At 43.2% G+C, this 21,399-nt stretch overlaps 1 protein-coding gene across 1 annotated transcript in view; it reads left to right on the top strand.

Moving 5' to 3' along the window:
• The window catches only part of TRPM3 (transient receptor potential cation channel subfamily M member 3), an 849,162-nt gene that overhangs the window by 762,152 nt on the left and 65,611 nt on the right, over positions 1 to 21,399 (top strand). The window contains 6 exon segments of the mRNA XM_021074417.1: positions 893 to 922; positions 2,344 to 2,633; positions 3,256 to 3,484; positions 6,222 to 6,389; positions 11,290 to 11,430; positions 18,402 to 18,530. Of these exon segments, the coding sequence (XP_020930076.1) occupies positions 893 to 922; positions 2,344 to 2,633; positions 3,256 to 3,484; positions 6,222 to 6,389; positions 11,290 to 11,430; positions 18,402 to 18,530 (987 nt within the window).

The raw sequence follows: 21,399 nt of genomic DNA, 5'->3' as shown, positions 1-21,399 counted from the left end.
TAGGAACCATGAGGTTTCGGGTTTGATCCCTGGCCTTGCTCAGTGGGTTAAGGATCTGGCATTGCCTTGAGCTGTAGCGTAGGTCGCAGATGCGGCTTGGATTCAGCGTTGCTGTGGCTGTGGCGTAGGCCTGCAGCAACAGCTCTGATTGGACCCCTAGCCTGGGAACTTCCATATGCTGCAGGTGTGGCCCTAAAAAGCAAAAATAAAAAATAAAAAAAATAAATGAGGACACCCCCCCCCCGCAAAAGCTTTTGATCTATATGAGTTCCATCAAGTTCTATAATTTGTTGAGTTGCCTTCTCTTCCTTCATGGTGGGGGCTTGTTTTGCATCTTACCAGCAGGACCATTGGTGCTACTGTGTGTGCTCGCACTCTCTAAGTCATTGAGTGTGTTTGCCATCAGCCACACTCACCCTTGCTCTACTGGACAGCTGCAAGGAGAGACAGCCAGCATGAAGTATCTCAAGAGAGTATTTCTGAATAATATCCCAAGTCTGTAGATAGTAGAGGTCTTTTAGAGGCTTAAGAAACATCTCCTAGTTGGAATATTTCATTGTTCACCCAAGTGCTTGATGTCACAGAGATGTTAGCCAAGCAGGATGGTTTTAGGAAAATGGAAGAAATCTTGGTCCACAAAAGAGACTATAAACCTGCAGTTTCTACCTTTAGGCAGTCTCATCATGCCTCTCTGGTTTCCTCGTTTTCTGTAATTCAACCAAAATAACTAAATCCCTCATTCTCTTGGAATTTCTGGCCCCTTGTGGTATTTTATGTAGTGAAATGGATAAATGTTACATGGTACAATAGATTTATTTAAGGCACAGTAGGATTCTTTTCTTACCTCTATGAAAAAAAAGATCTAACTTTGTGTATAACATTTTTTTAACAGCCCAAAGCCTTGAAACTGCTGGGAATGGAGGTAAGTATTTGCTCAAATTTTTAGTGTCAATTATTTATTCTCAATATTACACATTTAAATATATATATTTATATATTTTTATTTTAATATATTTGTATATATAAATATTTATATTTATATAAATGTGTGTGTGTGTGTGTGTGTATATATATATATATTCATTCCAGGGGTAGAGCTTAGTACGTGATTCTAAAATAAGAAAGTAGGAGTTCCCGTCATGGCGCAGTGGTTAACGAATTCAACTAGGAACCATGAGGTTGCGGGTTCAATCCCTGCCCTTGCTCAGTGGGTTAACGATCTGGCGTTGTCGTGAGCTGTGGTGTAGGTTGCAGACGCAGCTCGGATCCTGCGTTGCTGTGGCTCTGGCGTAGGCTGTCAGCTACAGCTCCGATTCGACCCCAGCCTGGGAACCTCCATATGCCGCGGGAGCGGCCCAAGAAATGGCAAAAAGACAAAATAAATAAATAAATAAATAAATAAATAAAATAAGAAAGTAAAATTTTTCCCAGTGTCAAGGGGGCAGGTCACAATAACTTTAAAAATTCTATCATGAGGTTAATATTGCAAACAAGAAAATAAATCCTATTTCTTGAAAACCAAGAAAGCCTATAAATTCTAGTAAATGAAATCTGTTCGTGGATGTTTACAAGTGGCAACAGAGCCAAAGGCCAGAAATACTTCACAAATGCATCTAATGAAGTATGCAGAAACTTGGGATAGATTATCTGCTTCCATCTTTTGTTCATATGGTTATTATCATGTACATGCAAATGAAAATATAGGGTGTCCTTGTTCCTTCAGCTGAAAGGGTAGAGCTTTCTATCACAAGGTACAAATAACCTTATATGCAGAGGCAGAAAATGAACAACAACAACAACAAAAATTTAAAAATACTTTTTTTAGGAATTCTCTTGTGTCACAATGGATTAAGGATTTGGTGTTGTCACTGCAGTAGATCGTGTTGGTACTGTGGTATGGGTTTGATCCCTGGCCCAGGAACTTCCACATGCAGCAGATGTGACCAGAAAAAAAAATACTTTTTTTAAACTAAAGTAAAACTGACATGTTGCCACAGGACTGTGCTTATGTATTTATTATAACTTGTTTTAAAGATAAGCCTGTTCCCTTGTGGCTCAGTGGGTTAAGGATCTGGCATTGTCGCTGCTGCCACTTGGATCACTGCTATGTCATGAGTTCAATCCCTGGCTCTGAAACTGCCTCATGCCACAGGCATGGCCAAAAAGAAAAAATAAATAAGTAAAGTTAGGCATATATAAACTTCTGAGTTCTTTCAGAATAGGAGCTGGGATAGGATAGTTCATTTCTCAGAGCTAGGCCAGTAGTAAATATACAGTAACTATTTACTGGATTGAATGGATTCATTTCTAACTCCGTTTCTGTTCTTTTCCCTCAAATTACAGGATGATGTTCCCTTGAGGCGAGGAAGAAAGACAACCAAAAAGCGTGAAGAAGAGGTGGACATTGACCTGGATGACCCTGAGATCAACCACTTCCCTTTCCCTTTCCACGAGCTGATGGTGTGGGCCGTCCTGATGAAACGGCAGAAGATGGCCCTGTTCTTCTGGCAGCACGGGGAGGAGGCCATGGCCAAGGCCCTGGTGGCCTGTAAGCTCTGCAAAGCCATGGCTCACGAGGCTTCCGAGAACGACATGGTCGATGACATCTCCCAAGAGCTGAACCACAACTCCAGGTTGGGCAGCCCCACAAGTGGGGTGGTCATGGAAAAGAAAGGGAAGATGGGCCACAAGTACTGGTTGAGCTACACCATACTTTAAGGGAAGGCAGTATCACCCCAATGGTACGTGCATTCATAGGGTGGACACAAACACAGTGATCGATACAGAGGTCCATGCAGATACATAGATTTCATTTCTCCTCTCAACTGCTCCAAGAGGTGGGTCCCCTTTTGGGCCATATTTTACACCTGAAGAAAATGAGACTCTGAGAACTTAAGTAACTTATCCAAGATCACACACTTATGGTTGATAAGGCTCAGCTATGACTGAAGTCTGTCACAATTAGGAAGACATACTACTCTGATTTTCTGGGTCTGCCTCTCTCATCCATATGCCTTGCGTTGGGGGGCCTTTAGTAGAGGGATCATGCCTCATTTGATTTACACCTGCAGTTCTAAACAAGGTATCTGGCACACAGTAAATGCTTAGTGAGTGCTGGCCAGATGATCATAAGACCCCAAAAGAAACAACTAGACCACACAGCAACCACCCTTTGTGGCTTGGCAGTGGGTCCCCACTTCTGTCATACAAATCTCCAGGATGGCCAAAAGACAGAGCCTCACTTCTCTCCTTCAGGGACTTTGGCCAGCTGGCTGTGGAGCTCCTGGACCAGTCCTACAAGCAGGATGAACAGCTGGCCATGAAACTGCTGACGTATGAGCTCAAGAACTGGAGCAATGCCACATGCCTGCAGCTTGCGGTGGCTGCCAAGCACCGTGACTTCATCGCACACACGTGCAGCCAGATGTTGCTCACAGACATGTGGATGGGTCGGCTCCGGATGCGCAAGAACTCAGGCCTCAAGGTCAGTGTGCCAAGAAGGCCCTGTTGGCTATGAGTTCCTAGGGGTTGGTTGGAGTTTCCAAGCCAAATCTGCAGTGGCATTAGGCATTCTTTTAACTCAGGAGGGTAGTTCTAAGCCCCAACCATGCATCAGAATCTCCTGTATAGCAGGGTTTAAAAAAAAATATATACAGAGACAAGGGCCTACCCCCAATTCTGCTAAATCAGAACCTCTAGAGGTGGCATGCCTAGGCATTAATTTTTCTCAGAAGATCCAAAGGTGATGGTCACACACAGGTACCATAGGAGGTACCATTTGCTCTATCACAAGCCATGCCATACCAGGAGACACTTACCAAGGCAACCTTTCACCTCCATCTTGGCCTGAATGCCGTAGCCCTCCCTTGGCACCATGTCATGAAGACACATTGGCGCTTATGAACTATACCTGAGAAAAATTTTTAACTGAAACAAAAATGAAATAGATTTATATGTAAAGAGTTGCAAGATAATCCTGATCTATTCTTCAGTGAAGAAAAACAAGTTGCAGACCAATATGTAGTGTCCGAATCCATCCAATTATTTTTGTTTTTTTAAAGCATATACATGTATAGTTACATCTGTATGACTTCCTTTAAAAAAAAAAAAAGAAAGAAAGGACACATAATGAATAGTTTATTTTTTTATTTTTTTTTTTGACTTTTTAGGGCCACACCTGCAGCATATGGAGGTTCCCAGGCTAGGGGTCCAACTGGAGCTATAGCTGCCGGCCTACACTGGAGCCACAGCAGTGCCAGAGCCATCCGCACCTGCAAACTACACCACAGCTCATGGCAATGCCAGATCCTCAACCCACTGAATGAGCCCAGGAATTGAACCCACAAACTCACGGTTCCTAGTCGGATTCATTTCTGCTGTGCCACTATGGGAACTCTCTGCACAATAAATAGTTTATAGTGGTTATCCCTGCAGTTGAAAGTTCAAGAAGTAGAATAATGAGTGGCTTCTGATTTATGGTTTCTTCAATGTTTTACAAGGAAAACATTAAAGTGAAAGAATTTTTTATTTTTATTTTTATTTTTTGCTTTTTAGGGCCACACCCATGGCATATGGAGGTTCCCAAGCTAGGGACTGAATAGGAGCTACAGCTGCTAGCCTATACCACAGCCACAGCAACGTGGGATCCAAGCCATGTTTGGGACCTGTACCACAGCTCACAGCAACGCCAGTTCCCTAAGCCACTGAGCGAGGCCAGGGATCGAACTTGCAACCTCATGGTTACTAGTCAGATTCGTTTCTGCTGCACCACAATAGGAACTCCAAGAATTTTTTAAAAGATGGGGAAAAAAATGGGAGGGGATGGTTGAAAGGATGTTTTAAAATGTTTTATTTGTTTGGAGTTTGTGACTGTTACAACTGAAGCCATCCAGGCTCCTATTTACTGATAACTACTGATCTAGGTAACTCGGAGGTCAACCCAGAGCAGAAGGGCCACCAGACCAGAGCAGTGAAGCCACCCCGACTGAACCAGCTCCCCTCCCCCACTCCACCCTATCTGAGGGTTCTTGGCCCAGAGTCGCAGAAGGGTTCCACAAAGTGGGTCATGGGCATTCCATTGCCACACTGAACATGACTGCCAAGGCTGGCTCCCAACTCTGAGAACAGGGTGTCATGTCCCCTGAAAGCTGCCAGGCATGCCACCGGAGCCTTCCCAGGCCTGCCAGGCACCCTGAGGCAGGGTCACCACTCTTGCTTTTCCCTTAGCTGCTCTGAAGTCCCTGGGCATCCGAGCATGGGCTGTCCCTGCCTTATTACTTGCAGATCATTTTTACTGACTCTTCCTGACCTCTCTTGGCCTCTCACCTTGGTATACTTTCTTCAAGGAGATTTGTATTCAGAAGCCTTGTACACACAACCATTTTAGGAGTGAGGGAAGAGGTGGGAGAAGATTTAGGGAACAGAAATCGGATATCAGAATTATCATTCCGAAATGCACTTGGACCCTTGTAATAGAGAGTAAAATGATTGCCTCTCATGAGAAAAGCCAGTGAATTTAGTATCATCACATGGAGATTTAAGCGTGTTGTTTGTACATGAGAGAAATACATGCCTGGGCCTCCTGCACCATTTATGTAGGGGGATTCTCATAGTGATACAGAGAATCACTCTGTGTGTGTGTGTGTGTGTGTGTGTGTGTGTGTGTTTCTGATGGATAGTAGCAAATGCCAGGGGAATGCTCTAAAATGAACAACATACCTTCTTCCATGGACTTTCTCAAGGTCAACTTAGGACAGTATTTCTTACAGAGGTAACCAGAAGATACATTTTCTACTCCACTTGGCATTTTAGTAAATAAATGCCAGTGGACAGCCATATGAATTGATTTCACAGAGTTAAATGCTCTCAAATGACTAATGGGAATCTGAAATTTTTTCCCATTTTTGCCTTGAATAGCACCTCAATTTCCCTTGTGCAAAGTAGGTATTAATTAGATAAAATGTATTTGGGTAAGATGCTTCGTTTCTTCAAAATCAGACTGAACTACTGTGTGTTAACAGTTCCCACATGGTTAGAAGTGACCCTCTTAGAGTGGATGTGCTTAGTTATTCAGATACACAGGTCCTCACTCTGGGCACACCCATTACTCACACAACCACACACACACACACCCCACACCCCAGGCTCTCTGATTCTAAGCAACCACCCTTATCTTAATCCTTTAAATGTGATTATTATTATTATCATTATTATTACTTTAGGTAATTCTGGGAATTCTACTTCCTCCTTCAATTCTCAGCTTGGAGTTCAAGAACAAAGACGACATGCCCTATATGACTCAGGCCCAGGAAATCCACCTCCAAGAGAAGGAGCAGGAAGAACCAGAGAAGCCCACAAAGGAAAAAGATGAAGAGGACATGGAACTGACAGTAAGAAAAAAACATGCAGTTATTGTCCGAGGGGAGAATCCCTAATCCACCTCCCCCGTGTATACAGCTTAAGGTTTAACAACTCTTGCGGTCCACCTCCCATCAGGTGCTTTCTATTAAGTATTGAGACCCAGGTGTTATAATACTGTCCTCTTTATGCACAAATAACCTAACTAAAGGGACTAATTCTAAGTGAAATCCTTCAGCCAGGGCCAGTGGCACTTGAAAACCCAGTGAAATTCAAAAGCAAGACACCCTGAATTTCCCAAACAGGCCGTGCTTTATAAACAGCCAGGTGATGCAGTTGTCCAAGCACTGGAAGAAGGAACGGGAATCTGATTCGGAAGCAACTGGCTTCACTGAGCTGGAACTATTGTGCTGATCAGAAGCTGAGTCTTTATCTGTCTTCGAGGTCAGGCTCACAAATGCAGGACTAATTGAATTTTGAGGTTTGTATGGAAGGCTTTTATTAGCTCTTCCTGGTATAATTATAGAGCATGGATGCTTTGTTCTGTAGGGGGAACAGGGCAGCTGGGCACGGGACAGCCTTCTGCAACCCCTGCCGAAGCAGCAGTGTGACTGCCACTGGACTGTATCCAAAGTCTAAAAATATCACATGCTGTTAAAGGGACAAACAAGGCTTCAGAGTTTTGGAGGCATTAGGCAACAACTGCAAAGGACCTGCTAGATATCCCCCACCTTCCCCAATGGCCGTGATGACCCAGAAGGAGCTGTAGGGGGAGAAAACAAAAATTGGTTTTGCTCAAGTGACAGAAGGCCTTTGCATTATTATCCTAGTGGGACCACCCTGCAAATTGTTTTTCCTCCAGATAAACACTATTTCCTTTGAATAGGTCTTCCTAAAGATCTGTTTGCAGGCACAGCAGGGTATATGCTTGGGACCATTCTTTGGATGGATTAATCATTCAACAGCTTTTGACTCACTTTTAGTTTCAGGATCCATATATATATATATATATATATATAGCAGTGGACCAATGTGTCTCCCTCTATGATAGGATTCCGTGACTATCTTCCCTAAAGATCTTAGCATAATCGTGGCCTCTGAACCTCTTCAAGGACAGGAAATGAGATTTTGACCATTAGCAAAATCCTTGGTAGTAGTAATATCAAATCTTTATTGAATACATCAGCAGAAGAGTAAAGAGTGTGCACTCTGGAACAGAAATTCTGCCCCATCGCCTACTCACTGTGGGACCTCAGATACAATTTCTCAACCTCTAACATAGGAATAATAACAGTGTTATTATTCCTAACTGACAGGTACATGTAAACTATGTAAAAAGTGTACACTAGTGTATACCAGTGCCTAGCACATGATAAATGTTGGCTAATATTGTTATAATGGTGATGAATGCTTCATATACACTTACTTATGGAATCCTCACAACAATCCCACAAGGTAGGTGCTATTGTTATCCCATTTTACAGATGAGGAAGCTGAGACTCAGGTTAAATTGCCCAAGGTTATACAGCTAATTAGCAGGGAGGCCAGGTTTAGAAGCCAGGCATGTAGACTCCATTGGCCACAATTTTACCTGATAAAGCTAAGGGATGCAAAGAATTCCTTCCTCATTTCAATTGTAGATGCTCAGCTGGTTTGGTCCACCATGTAGTAAAGAGAATTCCAAAGGTGATAACATCAGCCTCCTTGACACCGGAGTCCAATGTGTCAAGAATGATATGGCCTTGACTTTGGCATACATCCTAGGAAGGCTCAAAGAAAGATTCTAGGAAGGTCATCAGAAGCTAATGCAGTATTCTTTCTGGTTGGGTCTCAAGCAAAAAAAAACAAAAGAGGCAACTCCCATTCCTGTTAAGTCTAGAGGTTTGAGAATCTGATCTTTTTAGGAACCACAATAAAAGATGTATCTATGAACTGAGAGCAAAGTCTCCTTACCAGAGAATAAACCCTGCCACTGCCTATTGAGAACCCAAGTAGAAGACACCACAACAGCATTACTGCCTGAGCTGATTCTCCACAGGCTGAAACAACAGTGAGAAGCAAAGGAAGGAAGGGACATGTGGACTGGAAAAGTCAGGTCTGGACAGCACTTGTTTTTAAGGTGGCACTTCCTTTGATTCTAATGACAAATTCTATTAGTGCTGGACCACTGATCTCAGCTCACCCCAGACAGGATTGGAGAATGCAGCTTGTTGACAATTCCACTCCTTTCATAGGATGGGTATTTGAGCTTCTGTGTTAAACCTAGTCCTATGTGCTCCCTTGGTCTGGGACATTTTCCCGTGGCCCTTCCAAAATTTTACATGAAATATCCACCTCAATTTGCTTCACTTTAGTATCCTTTAATAGCTTAGTTCACCTCAAAGCCTCTTTCCCAGACTTGACATCTGTGTCCAGCTAGCAAAGATTCTGAAATCCACATTGTGCAGTCTTGTCTGTATTTGACCCTGTTACAAGCTGCTTTAAGAAATGTAGGCGAAGGAAATGCTTGACTCCTGGGAAAAGAAATCAACAAAATCAGCAAGTTAAGCTGCTTAGGCTGGAATTACTGAAATGTCATAAATGCTTTACTTAAACTGTGAAAGACAAGACTTTTTAAAAAAAGCACTCACTTTGGAATATTTTTGAATAATAAAGGCAAAACAAATTGTGTTTTTGCTTTTGTTTTACCTACCTTGCCAGGTAAATGTCTTGACTTTTGCCTAATAAAGTTCCAATACATCCATAGACCCAAGGCATTTGTTATAACTCTTTGGGGGAAGCTACTGTCCATAGCGGTTACCCCAAGATGCCTAAAACCCTCCAAGCTGCCTCTACTCTCATCTCATTGTGCATCCATATGGTCTTGTATTATTGAGCATATAAATAAGCAGAACTGAAGTAGGATAATTATGTTAATGTAGATTATAAATTATAGAAGACAAATATGTAACTTCAGAGTTTCTTGAGGTCAGTGATGGATATTTATAGAACCCTATTCCTGTCTGGTGTGCTATGTTCATCAAAAAGATTGATTCAGCTCACTGATCAAAATAAATTCTTAGGCCATAGTATGGAATCTTACTTATTCATGAATTCAAGGTATTTTTCCAGCCAGAGGGCCCATAAAGGAATGGAAGTTACCCTCTCCCCAAATCCTATGGTTACAGATTATCTAGTGGTTGTCTCTGTTCTCAAGTTCAAGACAAATTACTTTGGTAATTAGATTCTCAACTTTAAATATTCCCAATCCTTTTTCTTATCCCAAATCCCTATCGGTCTCTGAGCAGTTATAAGATTTTACCCTATTCTCCCACTTACTAAAAATTTCATTTCCCAAACATCATTGAACTAACCTTAGAACAATATTGAAAAAAGTAAAGCCAATAAGTTATGCTGTAATAATGCCTAATATCACACTTTTTTTTTTCTTTCTGGTGAGAAATCCCAAGTAGATCATTTCAATTAAGAGTATCTGAGGAAGTCTTAATTCACTTTCAAGATCAGCTAATCTTTACTGATCACTTAAGTGTCAGATGCTGATTGACTTGTAGACCAACCTTATATCAGGTACTATTACTACCCTTATTTTATAACCAAAGAAACAAAATCTCAGGTTAAAAGACTTGCCCAGGGTGCTACAGATCCTGAGTGGCCAGGTTGGGACTCAGTCCCGTTTCCGAGTGGCCAGTGCCTAGAACTTTTCACCCTTGGGATCTTCAGCCATAGTTGGGGTATCCATCCTTTCCGTTGCCACCCAGGCAGGTGTGTGTCTGCCTCTTCTCAAATTCTGCCTTTTTTTGTGATGTTTAATCATTGCTGATGTTCCTGCTATCGAGAATGAAAAGAAAATCATGGAATTCTTAAAGAAATCTGCAACAACCTGGAGACGAGGGCCTTTCCAGCTCAGGCCTGACTTCTAGTCCCATCTGGTTGACTCTCCCATGCAGAGCAAAGCAGTGGGCCCAGGAGTCACCAAACTAACACCAGCAGTAATTTGAAACCAGGGAACCAAGACTTATGCCTAAGGGTTGAGTAGATTTCCTAAGTTCCACGTACTTCAGACAACTTACCCTCTTGAATATTTATACCTTTGAATAAATTTGGTATTACTAATCCAGTTTGCCTTTGATTTAAGGGTCATTAGTTTAAGTAGAGAAATACTTTGAACCCAGAGCTGCCTGTTTGACAATATACTTAGGGAAAGAGGGGCTGGGAAGAAATATTCCTGGCCTCTCCAGGTTATTCTCTTTCTCCCTCTCAGATCTCTGGGTGTCTTCCATCACCATACCTTCCAGAGGTCCTGGGATGGAAGAGAAGAGAATGGTCAAGAAATATCCATAAGGGAGTTCCCATCATGGCTCAGTGGTTAATAAACCCGACTAGTACCCATGAACATGCAAGTTCAATCCCTGGCCCCACTCAGTGGGTTAAGGATCCAGTGTTGGCATGAGCTGTGGTGTAGGTAGCAGACAAGCCTCGGATTCCATGCTGCTGTGGCTATGGGTGTAGGCTGGCAGCTACAGCTCTGATTCAGCTTCTAGCCTGGGTACCTCCATAAGCTGTGGGTGCAGCCCAAAAAGGACAAAAGGCAAAGACGGAAAGAAAGAAGGAAAGAAGGAAAGAAGGAAAGAAGGAAAGAAGGAAGGAAAGAAAGAAAGAAAGAAAGAAAGAAAGAAAGAAAGAAAGAAAGAAAGAAAGAAAGAAAGAAAGAAAGAAATATCCGTAAGGCCTTCCCTCCTAGGCAAAGCGTACGCAGACTCTTTGTGTAACGCAAATTGACGCTTAGGTAAGGCACAAGTTCTAAATCTCTGGGAGCCCAGTGGGAAGCTCTTAGGTTCTATGGATATGATTTCCCCACCTGTGAAATGAGCGCATTGAATTACATGCTCTCAGAACCCTGCCATGATTGTCATCGGTTCTCGTCCACTGTAGGCAATGTTGGGACGAAACAATGGGGAGTCCTCCAGGAAGAAGGATGAAGAGGAAGTTCAAAGCAGACACCGTTTAATCCCCCTGGGAAGAAAAATCTACGAATTCTACAATGCACCCATTGTGAAATTCTGGTTCTACACCGTAAGCATCTTTCCTTTTCTCCTTTTTAATGGATGGTCACAAAGAGCCAACGTCAGGGTCTCATGCACCTGCGTGGTTTCCTTTGCGAGTCATAAAGACCACACAGGCAGGAATAACAGTTCTACGACCTTGCTTTTTCCTATAGCTTTGCAAGATTTGTGGAGTTTGTGAGGCAGCTTCCACAGCTTCTACATTTCTCCTCCTCGAAGAAAATAAAGGAAATGGTAAAAGTGAGAACTAACAGAAATAGAGGTGAGATGAATATGGGTCTAGTCTAGAAGGGAAAGAGAGGTCCTTTTATGAAACACATCCCTGCTCTGGATGGGTATGTGCTGGATCAGAGGTGCCCCTGTTGGATGCTAACCCTGGGTTTGAGGGTACATTTGGTGGGTGAGGAATGAGCAGAGTGTTAGAAGGAACACCCCTACAGATGGAAAGCTGAAGTGTGTAACACTCCCAATCTGGTGGTGTCATAAAACAACCTTTCTTGCTCTGACACAGTCCAAAAACATGCAAACCAAAGCAGCAAAAACCACACAGAGCAACCTACAATCACAGCAAATATCATTCGCTAAGCACACCCTGCAAATATTTTCTGGCCACAAGATGAAAGATTATCCCTGAAATGTCCTCCTGATAGGTAGAAATGGTCTGACTCTTGGTTTTCTGTCTATATTTTTCATAATATTTTAAGCTGAAGGTGAGCTTTGACCCAGGTCATCTGCTATTCTCTAGTCACTGTGGAGCTGTGCCAGATGAAAGATCATGCATCTGTATTGTTGGCCTTTCTCACAACCAGCTACACACCAATCACTTGAGTCAGTGATGGGATAATCCAAATCTGAGGCCTCAATGACGTAGAGGACTAGGACCACTTTTTGTGTGGTCCTGTCTGCTGACAGTCAGCGCAGGCTTTAAGCAAGGCTTTCCCAACCTCAGCACTGTTGCCATCTGGGGAGAATAAGTCTTTGTTGAGGAGAGCTATCCCATGCTTTTTCTGTGCTTAACAGCACCCTGGCCTCTGCCCACCAGATGCAGGTAGTGATCTCCTGCCCCCAAATGTGGCAACCAGAATGTCTCCAGACATGGCCAAATGTCTCCTTGTGGAGGAAAAAAAAACTGCCACAAGTTCCAAACCACTGCTTCAAAGTATGATCTTAAAAAAGGATGGGAGGAGTTCCCGTGGTGGTGCGGTGGTTAACGAATCCGACTAGGAACCATGAGGTTGCGGGTTCGATCCCTGCCCTTGCTCAGTGGGTTAACGATCCGGCGTTGCCGTGAGCTTTGGTGTAGGTCGCAGACGCGGCTCGGATCCCGCGTTGCTGTGGCTCTGGCGTAGGCCGGTGGCTCCAGCTCCAATTAGACCCCTAGCCTGGGAACCTCCATATGCCGCGGGAGCGGCCCAAGAAATAGCAACAACAACAACAACAAAAAAGGCAAAAAAAAAAAAAAAAGGATGGGAAATTACCAAAATACAAATAAGAATTTTTTCAGTCAAGTAAAAAATTTAAGTTTAATGTTAAACTACCCCCCCAAAAAATACGACATGCAAAAATCATTTCTATGTATGTATTGCATGCAGATATTTGTTATTTTTCCCTTTTAGAAAACAACTGAATGGTGGCACGCATGGACTTTGGAGTCAGACAGCCAAAGCAGAAATCCTATCTGGGCCTCTTTATTATTGTGCGACCTAAGCAAGTTACTTTAGCACTGTTCCCACTTTCTTAAGATGGGGATAATAATAGTACCTACTTTCCTAGGTTTGGTAAAGATTAAATGTGTTAAAATATGTAAAGCACTTAGAACAGTGCCTGGAACACATAAGCACAGTATAAAAGTAACTGTGATTATTCCTAGGTTTAGTCCCATTTCAGAGCAATAGTCAGTGTTTGATTCATCCACCCACTCAATGATGATAAAATATCATTTATTGAACACCTACTATAAGGCAATGTTCTAGGTGCCTTATATATGCTTTTCCTAATCTAACAATTGATCAAGATAACATTTTTACTTCATTTTATATCCATCTTTGTCCTTTCTCTTATATCAGATTGCCTTAATTGTCTTAGCCCAGGACAGAGCTTGGCAAACCATAGCTCACAGACGAAATCTAGCCCACTGTCAGCTACTGTGGCCTGTGAGCTAAAAATGGTTTTTACATTTTTAAAGAGTTGAAATAAAATCTAAGGAAGATACATCAAAATTACATGAAATTCACATTTCCATGTTCAGAAAAAATGTTTTCTTGGAACATAGCCAAACTCATTCCTTTACCTATAATCTGGCTGTTTTTGGCTACATCTATTGAGTTGATCACTTGCAATAGAGTCCATTTGGCCCACAAAGCCTTAAAAATTAACTCTCTGGTTCTTTACAGAAAATGTTTATAGACTCCTGATCTAGAGCATAAAAGAAATCAGCAAAAGCAGTACCAAGAATTACCTATCACCTTTCCAAATAGAGTACTCACTTCTGTTATCTTTCCAAGGCATCTCTTCTTAATCTCTGTCCAGTATTCACTTTACTTCCTTAATTCCTCTAGTCCCCATTTATTTACCTGAGGCAATTTGTTACCTAAGACTGTTTTTAAATCACCAATGCCCTGGCCAGGGGTCCTGAGCCTTGGCTATGCATTGGAATCACTTGCAGTGCTAAAAACAAACAAACCAACAAACAACAACAACAAAATGACAAAAAACAAACCCTGGGTTCTAGTTAATCTATATCTTCATCTGTTTAAAAAAAAAAAAAGCCTGGATTCTATTCCTGGAGATTCCTGACATCATTGGCCTGGAGCACAGTCTGGGCATCAGGATATTTCAAAGTTCCCAAGTGGTTGTAATGAGTAGCCAGGAATGAGAACCACTGTCCCAGACAAAGGGCTGAATTTTCGCCCCAGTATTTCTAAAACTTCCATAAGGATAAGGGATAGTGTTAGGAATGAAAATTCCTAGCCCCACCACAGACGCAGTAAATAAAATCTCCAAGGAGGACCCCAAGAGGCTGTGTGTTTAACAAGCTTCCCAGGTGAGTCTTGTGGTCTGGGAAGCTCAGGACTCGCTGCTTTCCTTGTATCCTATACTGCAGGTTATGAGGCTGCCTCTTTGAGAATAGGAGCCTGTGTATCCACCTCCCTTCTGCATGGCTGACTGGGTCACCTTCAGCAAACCCATCAGACTGGATGCTCCAGTCGTGTCTGATTGTGTTTGCACAACGGTTTTTAGAAATCCATATGTGTTTTGACAAAGCCCAGGCCTCAAGAAGTAAATGGAGAGGAAGAGTCTTTAAAATCTTTAAAATCCCCAAAGATGCTTTAGATTAAGAGTCCCATTTGCTTTTTTGTGTGTTTTTTCCTATAAGAATAGTTCCCACTCTGATTTCCAAAATTATTCTGAAAGGTAGGACACACCTCACTTCTACACAACCCCACTTCCATATCTTAGCAAACATCTGGGGAGCAGATTCAGTTCTCTTCTGTTCCAAGAAGAAAGGAGGCAGGGATCCAACTGGTTCCCAGACCAGTTTGTGATGGGAGCCTGTCTTAAGTGCCCAGCTAGAGAGGATGCCAATTCTGGGTGTAAAGTGGTTCCAGGACAGAGGGCACCACTGTGTCCTAGACTTCTCCAGCAGAAACAGACTGCTTCCCCTGCTGACACCATAACCCTGCCACGCTCCAGTGGCAGTAGGAAAAGGCCTGGGAAGAAGTGAGGAGTGGCCAAGCCCCACCAGGTATCACCAGACAGCTTCAGCAGGCTTTGGGGCTTGCAATTCATACTTTAGGAGTCATGCATCTTGGTTAATGGAAAATTTATAAAAATGTATAAGCAAATAAAATACAAATTCATATATTTCATTATTATCCTTAGGAATCAAAAGGCTATGTTTCTTTTCAAAGCTGTGTTATGAAAGACACAGCTTGTTAAAGCTTACAGAATATATACATGTATATATGTGAATATATTCACACACACACACCATTGAAGCATGTCATGTTAGGATAATCTACAGCAAGACCCTATGAAAGTGCTTTCTAAGATAGGTTACTCACAAGGCAGCAGTCAATCCTCCGTTGTGTCACTGAAACATTTAAAGCCCTATTTTTGTAAGTCCGTATTTTGAGAATTGTCCCAAAACATTATATTGTAGCTTGATTATGGAAAGAAGGGCATTGTAGAGTAACTGTAATTTAAAGAACAACAGGCACTAAAAAGGATGATTGTGGAGAAAGCATAAGCAATGAGGTCAATTGTAAAAAGAGAAAAAAAGGAGGAAAGGTATAAAGAATTAACAGTGGGGGAGGGGTAAAAAGGAAGCACTGAGGGAAGAGGAGATCAGAGGAAGAGAATTTTTTTTTTGCGAAAAGAAGTGTATAATCTTATCAGCCACCATTCACTGGGCATCCATCCTGGGACCGAGATAGACACATATTCCCCTCCCCCATCCTTCCAAAGCCTCTATGGGGCCAGTAGGGATCATCTCCATTTCACAGATGGGAGCCCCAGGCAGGTAAAGTGATTTACACAATAGGATACAGCTGGGAAGTATGTGAGTCAGGATTTAAGTCCAAGTTTCACTGACTTTGCATCTACATTCCTTCCACCAAACACTCGTCGCTCTACCAAACCCATACACTAGACCCATGTTCAGAGGACAGAGGCAGATTGAAGGAGTTATTTAAGTATGAAAATGCAGAGATTCTGCAAGAATTATGTGTGTGTCATTGAGCCTACATATGACAAGAGAAGACAATGCTTTGGAATGTTCTGTAGTGAGTTGGGTAAAGTGATAAAACCTGGGAGTTAACAAGCTTCATCAGCAGCAATGGAATTTGATCCAGCAAAGAGAAGGAAGTAGGCAAAAAGAGAGGAGAATTTCAGGTCAGAAGGAGGCTGAAAGTATATTTGAGGATTTAACCACTGAAGTCCTTTCCTTGTGTTTTGTAACATATAATACGCAGGGGCTAGAGAGTGGATGCCAGTGTATAATGGTAAACAGGAACCATATGAAACAAATCACATTTTAAACACCATCTTACAGGATTTCAAGTTGAGCAGACTCTTGTCAGGTGAGGTTTTCAGGTGCTAAGGATCCTGAAAGGTGGGGTGGGGAAGGAACTGAGAAGAGTTATAAATAGCAGTCCCGGGAGGGTAGTGTGAAGGAGCAAATCTCTTGGGGTGGGGGGAGGAAGGGTTCTGCTTTCCCTCAGCATTCTCTTGCTGTCCTCTCGCTCCCAGGCATGTTCTCCTTCGACTCCCACACATGTTTGCCTTTCAGGAGATGAGAAATTATATGGTTGTGTCTATAAATCAGTGTTATAGGATCTCAGAAAATAGCTTTGATGCATGTTAGGAAATTATATATTTCTTGGAAAAGGAAGAAGAAGAGAGATAAAAAGTAAAAAGGGGATAAAAAGAAAAGGGGGAAAGAGAAAAAGGGGGAAATGAAGGGAAGGGAGAAAAAGGATAAAAATAAGAAAAAGGGGTTTAAAATAAGTGAGAAAAGAGGAAGAAAATGAAAAATGGGTAAAGGGGGAAATGGAGTATAAAAAGGAAAAGGGGATAAAGGGAAGATAAAAGGAAAGAGAAAACAGAAGAAAAGAAGCAGGATAAAAAACCGGAGAATAAAAAAGGAAAGGGGGAGGGGAAAGAAGGGGGGGGAAGGTCCCATTGGTAAAGAAAGCAGCATTTCTCTAGCTCTGCAGGGCCTTCTGTTCCCCTTCTATCACCCAGCCAGGCTGCATCTTTCTTTACCGTCTGAGCTGTCTCCAGAACTCCAGAACGAACTGTATCCCCAGAAATCTCAAGACTCCATCCTTTTGCCCGCACCTTGTCTTATTCTTTGCTAGCTCAACTCCAAAGAGTACAGATCTCAATAAACTCGAGAGTTTCTATTCAGAGCCCCCGAGGCCTCTAAAAACTGGCCAGTACTTTCTACTTGAAGCTTTCCTTAAAAAAAAAACGTTTAACTTCTCTGCCTTTTCTCCAGAGGCTCCTCAGCCCCTTATGAAAGAACGTCACCCGCCCTCCTGCACTCCGCTGATCTAGACAAACCTGAACCCTGAGGTATTTTCCTGAGACTCAGTTCCATTCAGGGTTCAACCTTGGAGAATTAAACCTCATTCCAAGCCACAGTCAGCCTCACAGACTCATTCTTTCCAATAAATTGCCTTGTCTTCTCTTGCCTTGCTGCAAAGAAGCAGAAACCAGGAAGGAATATCCCAGCTTGGACAGGGCAGGAAAGTGGTGCCAGGGATAAGAAGTTAAAACCCTCCCAGGGCACTGCCAAGCCAAACACTTTAAGATAGGAGGGGAAAAAAAGAGTTCCCACTGTGGCACAGTCAGTTAAGATCCAGCATTGTCTCTATGGAGGCTCAGATTCCATTTCTGGCCCGGGAACTTCATATGTCACAGGTGAAGCCAAAAAAAAGAGGAAAAAAAAGAGAAAAAGACATTAACTCAGAAGAGAATTAAAGTGGGGCTCTGAAAAAGCCTGGGCTATTTTTATGTTGATTTGAGCAATTTACAAGTAGAGCTTGGGTCTGCCTTTCCTTCTTAGACTTCTGTATTCCTGGCATTTTTTAGGCAGAAAGCCCATCATGCTGTCCTAGTTCAAGGACCCAAGGCTCAGGCATGAGAAAGAGCAGCCCCTGAGAGCAGAGATTCCCTTTCTAGGCAGGAAGACATGTGAAATGGGGTAATTGCAGAACAAAATGGTGTGTCATGACAACATGGGTACAAGCAAAGTTTTGGGACACAGAAATACACCAGGATCAAAAGGAAGAGTGTACATCAAATTATTTCAAATGTTAGCCTCTTAAAATTCTTTTGATAGTTTAGAAGTTCATCGCTTTGCAAATTGCTAGTCCTACTTGCCGACCTTGTTATGTCCTCCAGCACCGTAACCTTGCCCGAGGGCGGGGCTCCCAGGTCTCTGCAGCCAGAGCACTGTATTGTGTTTCCTTACAGCTGGCGTACATCGGATACTTGATGCTCTTCAACTATATCGTGTTGGTGAAGATGGAGCGCTGGCCTTCCACCCAGGAATGGATCGTCATTTCCTATATTTTCACCCTGGGAATAGAAAAGATGAGAGAGGTAACTGCTTTCATTAAAAAAAAAAAAAAAAAAAAAAAAAACCAGAAAGACAGTGGTTAGTTACACCTGTGGATGAAGGGGATCAGGGAACGCTCAGGATCCCAATTAAGCCAGAAACTTTCTCTAATGCTGCCAAAGAAATATAGGACTTGGCTTCAAGGGCTGCAGACAAACCTGGGAAACTTTGGTGTGCGTTTATAAGGTTATAACTCCACCCGTGCTTAGACTCTTGTCTGTTTTCTGCTAGCATAGCTCTTGCCCTCAAGAAATTCTCCATTTGTTTTCACTGGCTATTTACACCTCTCTTTTCTGATAAACATGCCTTTTAAATATTTTCTACACTGAAAAATTTTTCTTTACGTCTTTTAAGTTTTCAGCTCTTAACTCCTGTTCTAACCCCTTAACTCTGGGTCTCTGTGCACACGGTCCTCCAATACCTGTGATTCTGAAAATGCATTTCAGCAGCTCTAAGAGGAACTGTGCTTTTTTTCACTAATTGACTCCCTCCCTTGGTTAATTCCTTCTCAACATTTCTTACTCCCATTTCTTACGTGCCAGCCTCTGCACCAGCCCTAGGCAAGTTGAACATATTTTTTTTATCCTTCAGGCTGAGGGCATGGATCCCCCTCTTTTCCCTCCAACCCCATACTGTCCCAGGAGCCATCAAAAAGCCACCCTCCTGTGACTTATTGGAAGTAACAGCTAGCCTTGGGAGACATCATAGACTCAGAACCCTTTGAGAGAATGTAGTCAAGCAGTAATCCACCAGAGGGCTCTGCAACCCTGCCCAACACTCCTGAATCCCATGCTCAAGCCCATCAGGGAAGCAGGTTCGTGTGGTATGAGGATTCCTCTGTATTTCCCCTGGAACTGCAGTCAGCTGGAGAGGATTTTCTGGAGGAATTAATCCCTATCAAGTCTATTGCAATCTCAAGAGCTGTGGAAAAACCCTGCTTGCTGTCCTATAGTGAGTGAGCAAATATATTGGGCTCCATAGTAAAAATTCCTACAGACCCACAAATTCACCCTTGCCCTCATTACTAAGACAGGTTAAGAGGACCTTACTGTCATAGGGCTTAGCTTTAAAATGTTCTCCGGAGGAAAAAAAGATGCCATCAAATTGGGGTCATTTTTTAAAAAAATATGCATAAATATTTAGAGCCCTTCTCATGGGTTTTTAAAGCGCTTTGGGGAATTTAAATTCTAACCAGCATGCCCCCATCCTGAGAGTTTGGAGGTGGGTACACTGGCCCCATTTTATAAGGGGCTTTTTTTTTTTTTTTTTTTTAAATGGATGCCTTTGCCTTGTTCCAACTAGTTGTCTACACTTAGGTTTTCCCATTCATAATGCCATCCACTTCCTGACCAGTGTTGTGCATTTCCCATTTGTAAACTGAAAAACAGTAATAAATTCGCTCTGGTCTTTGTGTAGCTCTCTGAGAACTGAGGCCACTGCTGCTAGGGCCTCTATTGCTGTGAAGTGCCAGCTCGCTGGCTTTGTGATTTAAAGCCCAGATGCATATTCCCTCCCCATGATAAGCAGAAAAGGGAAAGACTTGAGCAGGGCGACTGGAATCTCTCCAGGGACTAGACTGGAAGAAGACAGGGAGCAGTCTGTACTCCACGGACTGTTCTGGAAGAGGCTGCCAAGCCGGCGGGCTGCCAGGAATCTCAAGGCCTGGCTATCTATTTCTCCTGAGGCAGCATATAGCAGCAGGGAGGGCGGGCAGGGCTTTTTAGCCTGGGGTCAGCAGGGGGTCAACCTAGAGTCCTTGTTGAAGAAGAAGCTGTGGGGCTGGAAGCATTGGCTACCTAAGTACTTGACCTTTCCCTCTTCAGCCACTTGGTGAGGTGGCCCCCTTGCCAATTCCCCGGCATCCCTGGGCTCATTAGGGAAGTAAGAACTGCTCCTGTGCCTAGGATCCCTCCTTGCGCAGCCTCAGAGCACTCGGGCCCCCCAGACCTCAGTCACAAGGTCCTGGAAACAGGGGAAAGTTTCATGGGCTTCCCTGCCTTCCCAGGGCTATACAAGGAGGGCTTTGTGGTTTCCCACTCTGCCCACCCCTTCCCGGCACCACATACTTATGTGCATAGTCACTAAACAAGCCTGGTGATCCCTTAATAGCGCATAACTGCTCTCCCGTGAGGTAGGCGGGCCTTCTCTTCTGTGGGGCTGCCTCCTGCAGCTCCATTGGGAAAATGGTGGTTGGGAAGACATCCCCACTTGACTAGGTATGGGAACTAAGACTCAGAGATTAAGCAATTTTCCTGCATTCCACAGCTGCAAAGCAGAGGTGGGTCTTAAGCGGACTGACCCAGCTCTAGGTCCACTGCTCTTTCCACTCCCCCAGTGGTTGCAAACTGGAGCACTCCTCAGAGCCCTGGAATCCCAAGGTACCTAAGAGCTGGCTGGAGAAGGGAAGGTGCCCTTTTCACTCCTGTCTCACCCCAGTCAATCTGATCTTTTTTTATGTTGTGATTTCACAAAAATTTCATTGTTTTAAAAAGTTATACTATAAGCCTTAGCAAAAGGATAGAAAAACGCCAAAGCATTCACTACCCCCCAGCACTTGCTTGCGTGCCCATGTGCACCATTTGCTAGTTAAGATGGAGCTTGGGGGCCAGAAGCCGTCAGAACAATAACTGCTGCAGGAATTCCTCATGCGTAGAACAGTGGCTCCCAACTTGTCACTGGCATGACCTGGGAGCTTGTTAGAAATGGAAATCCTCAAACCCCACACCAGGCATACTGAAGCAGAAAGGCCAGGAGCATGGGCCCAGGCAATTGTGTTTTCACCAGCCCTCCAGGTGCTTCTGGTACATGCTAAGGGCCAGGGTTGAGGAATGAGGCTACCAGGTGGCCCCTGGT

This window comes from Sus scrofa, chromosome 1, assembly GCF_000003025.6.
Source record: "Sus scrofa isolate TJ Tabasco breed Duroc chromosome 1, Sscrofa11.1, whole genome shotgun sequence".
Taxonomy (NCBI): Eukaryota; Metazoa; Chordata; class Mammalia; order Artiodactyla; family Suidae; genus Sus; species Sus scrofa.
The sequence above is the reverse complement of the archived record's forward strand: the minus strand, read 5'-3'. Positions and strand labels throughout refer to the sequence as shown.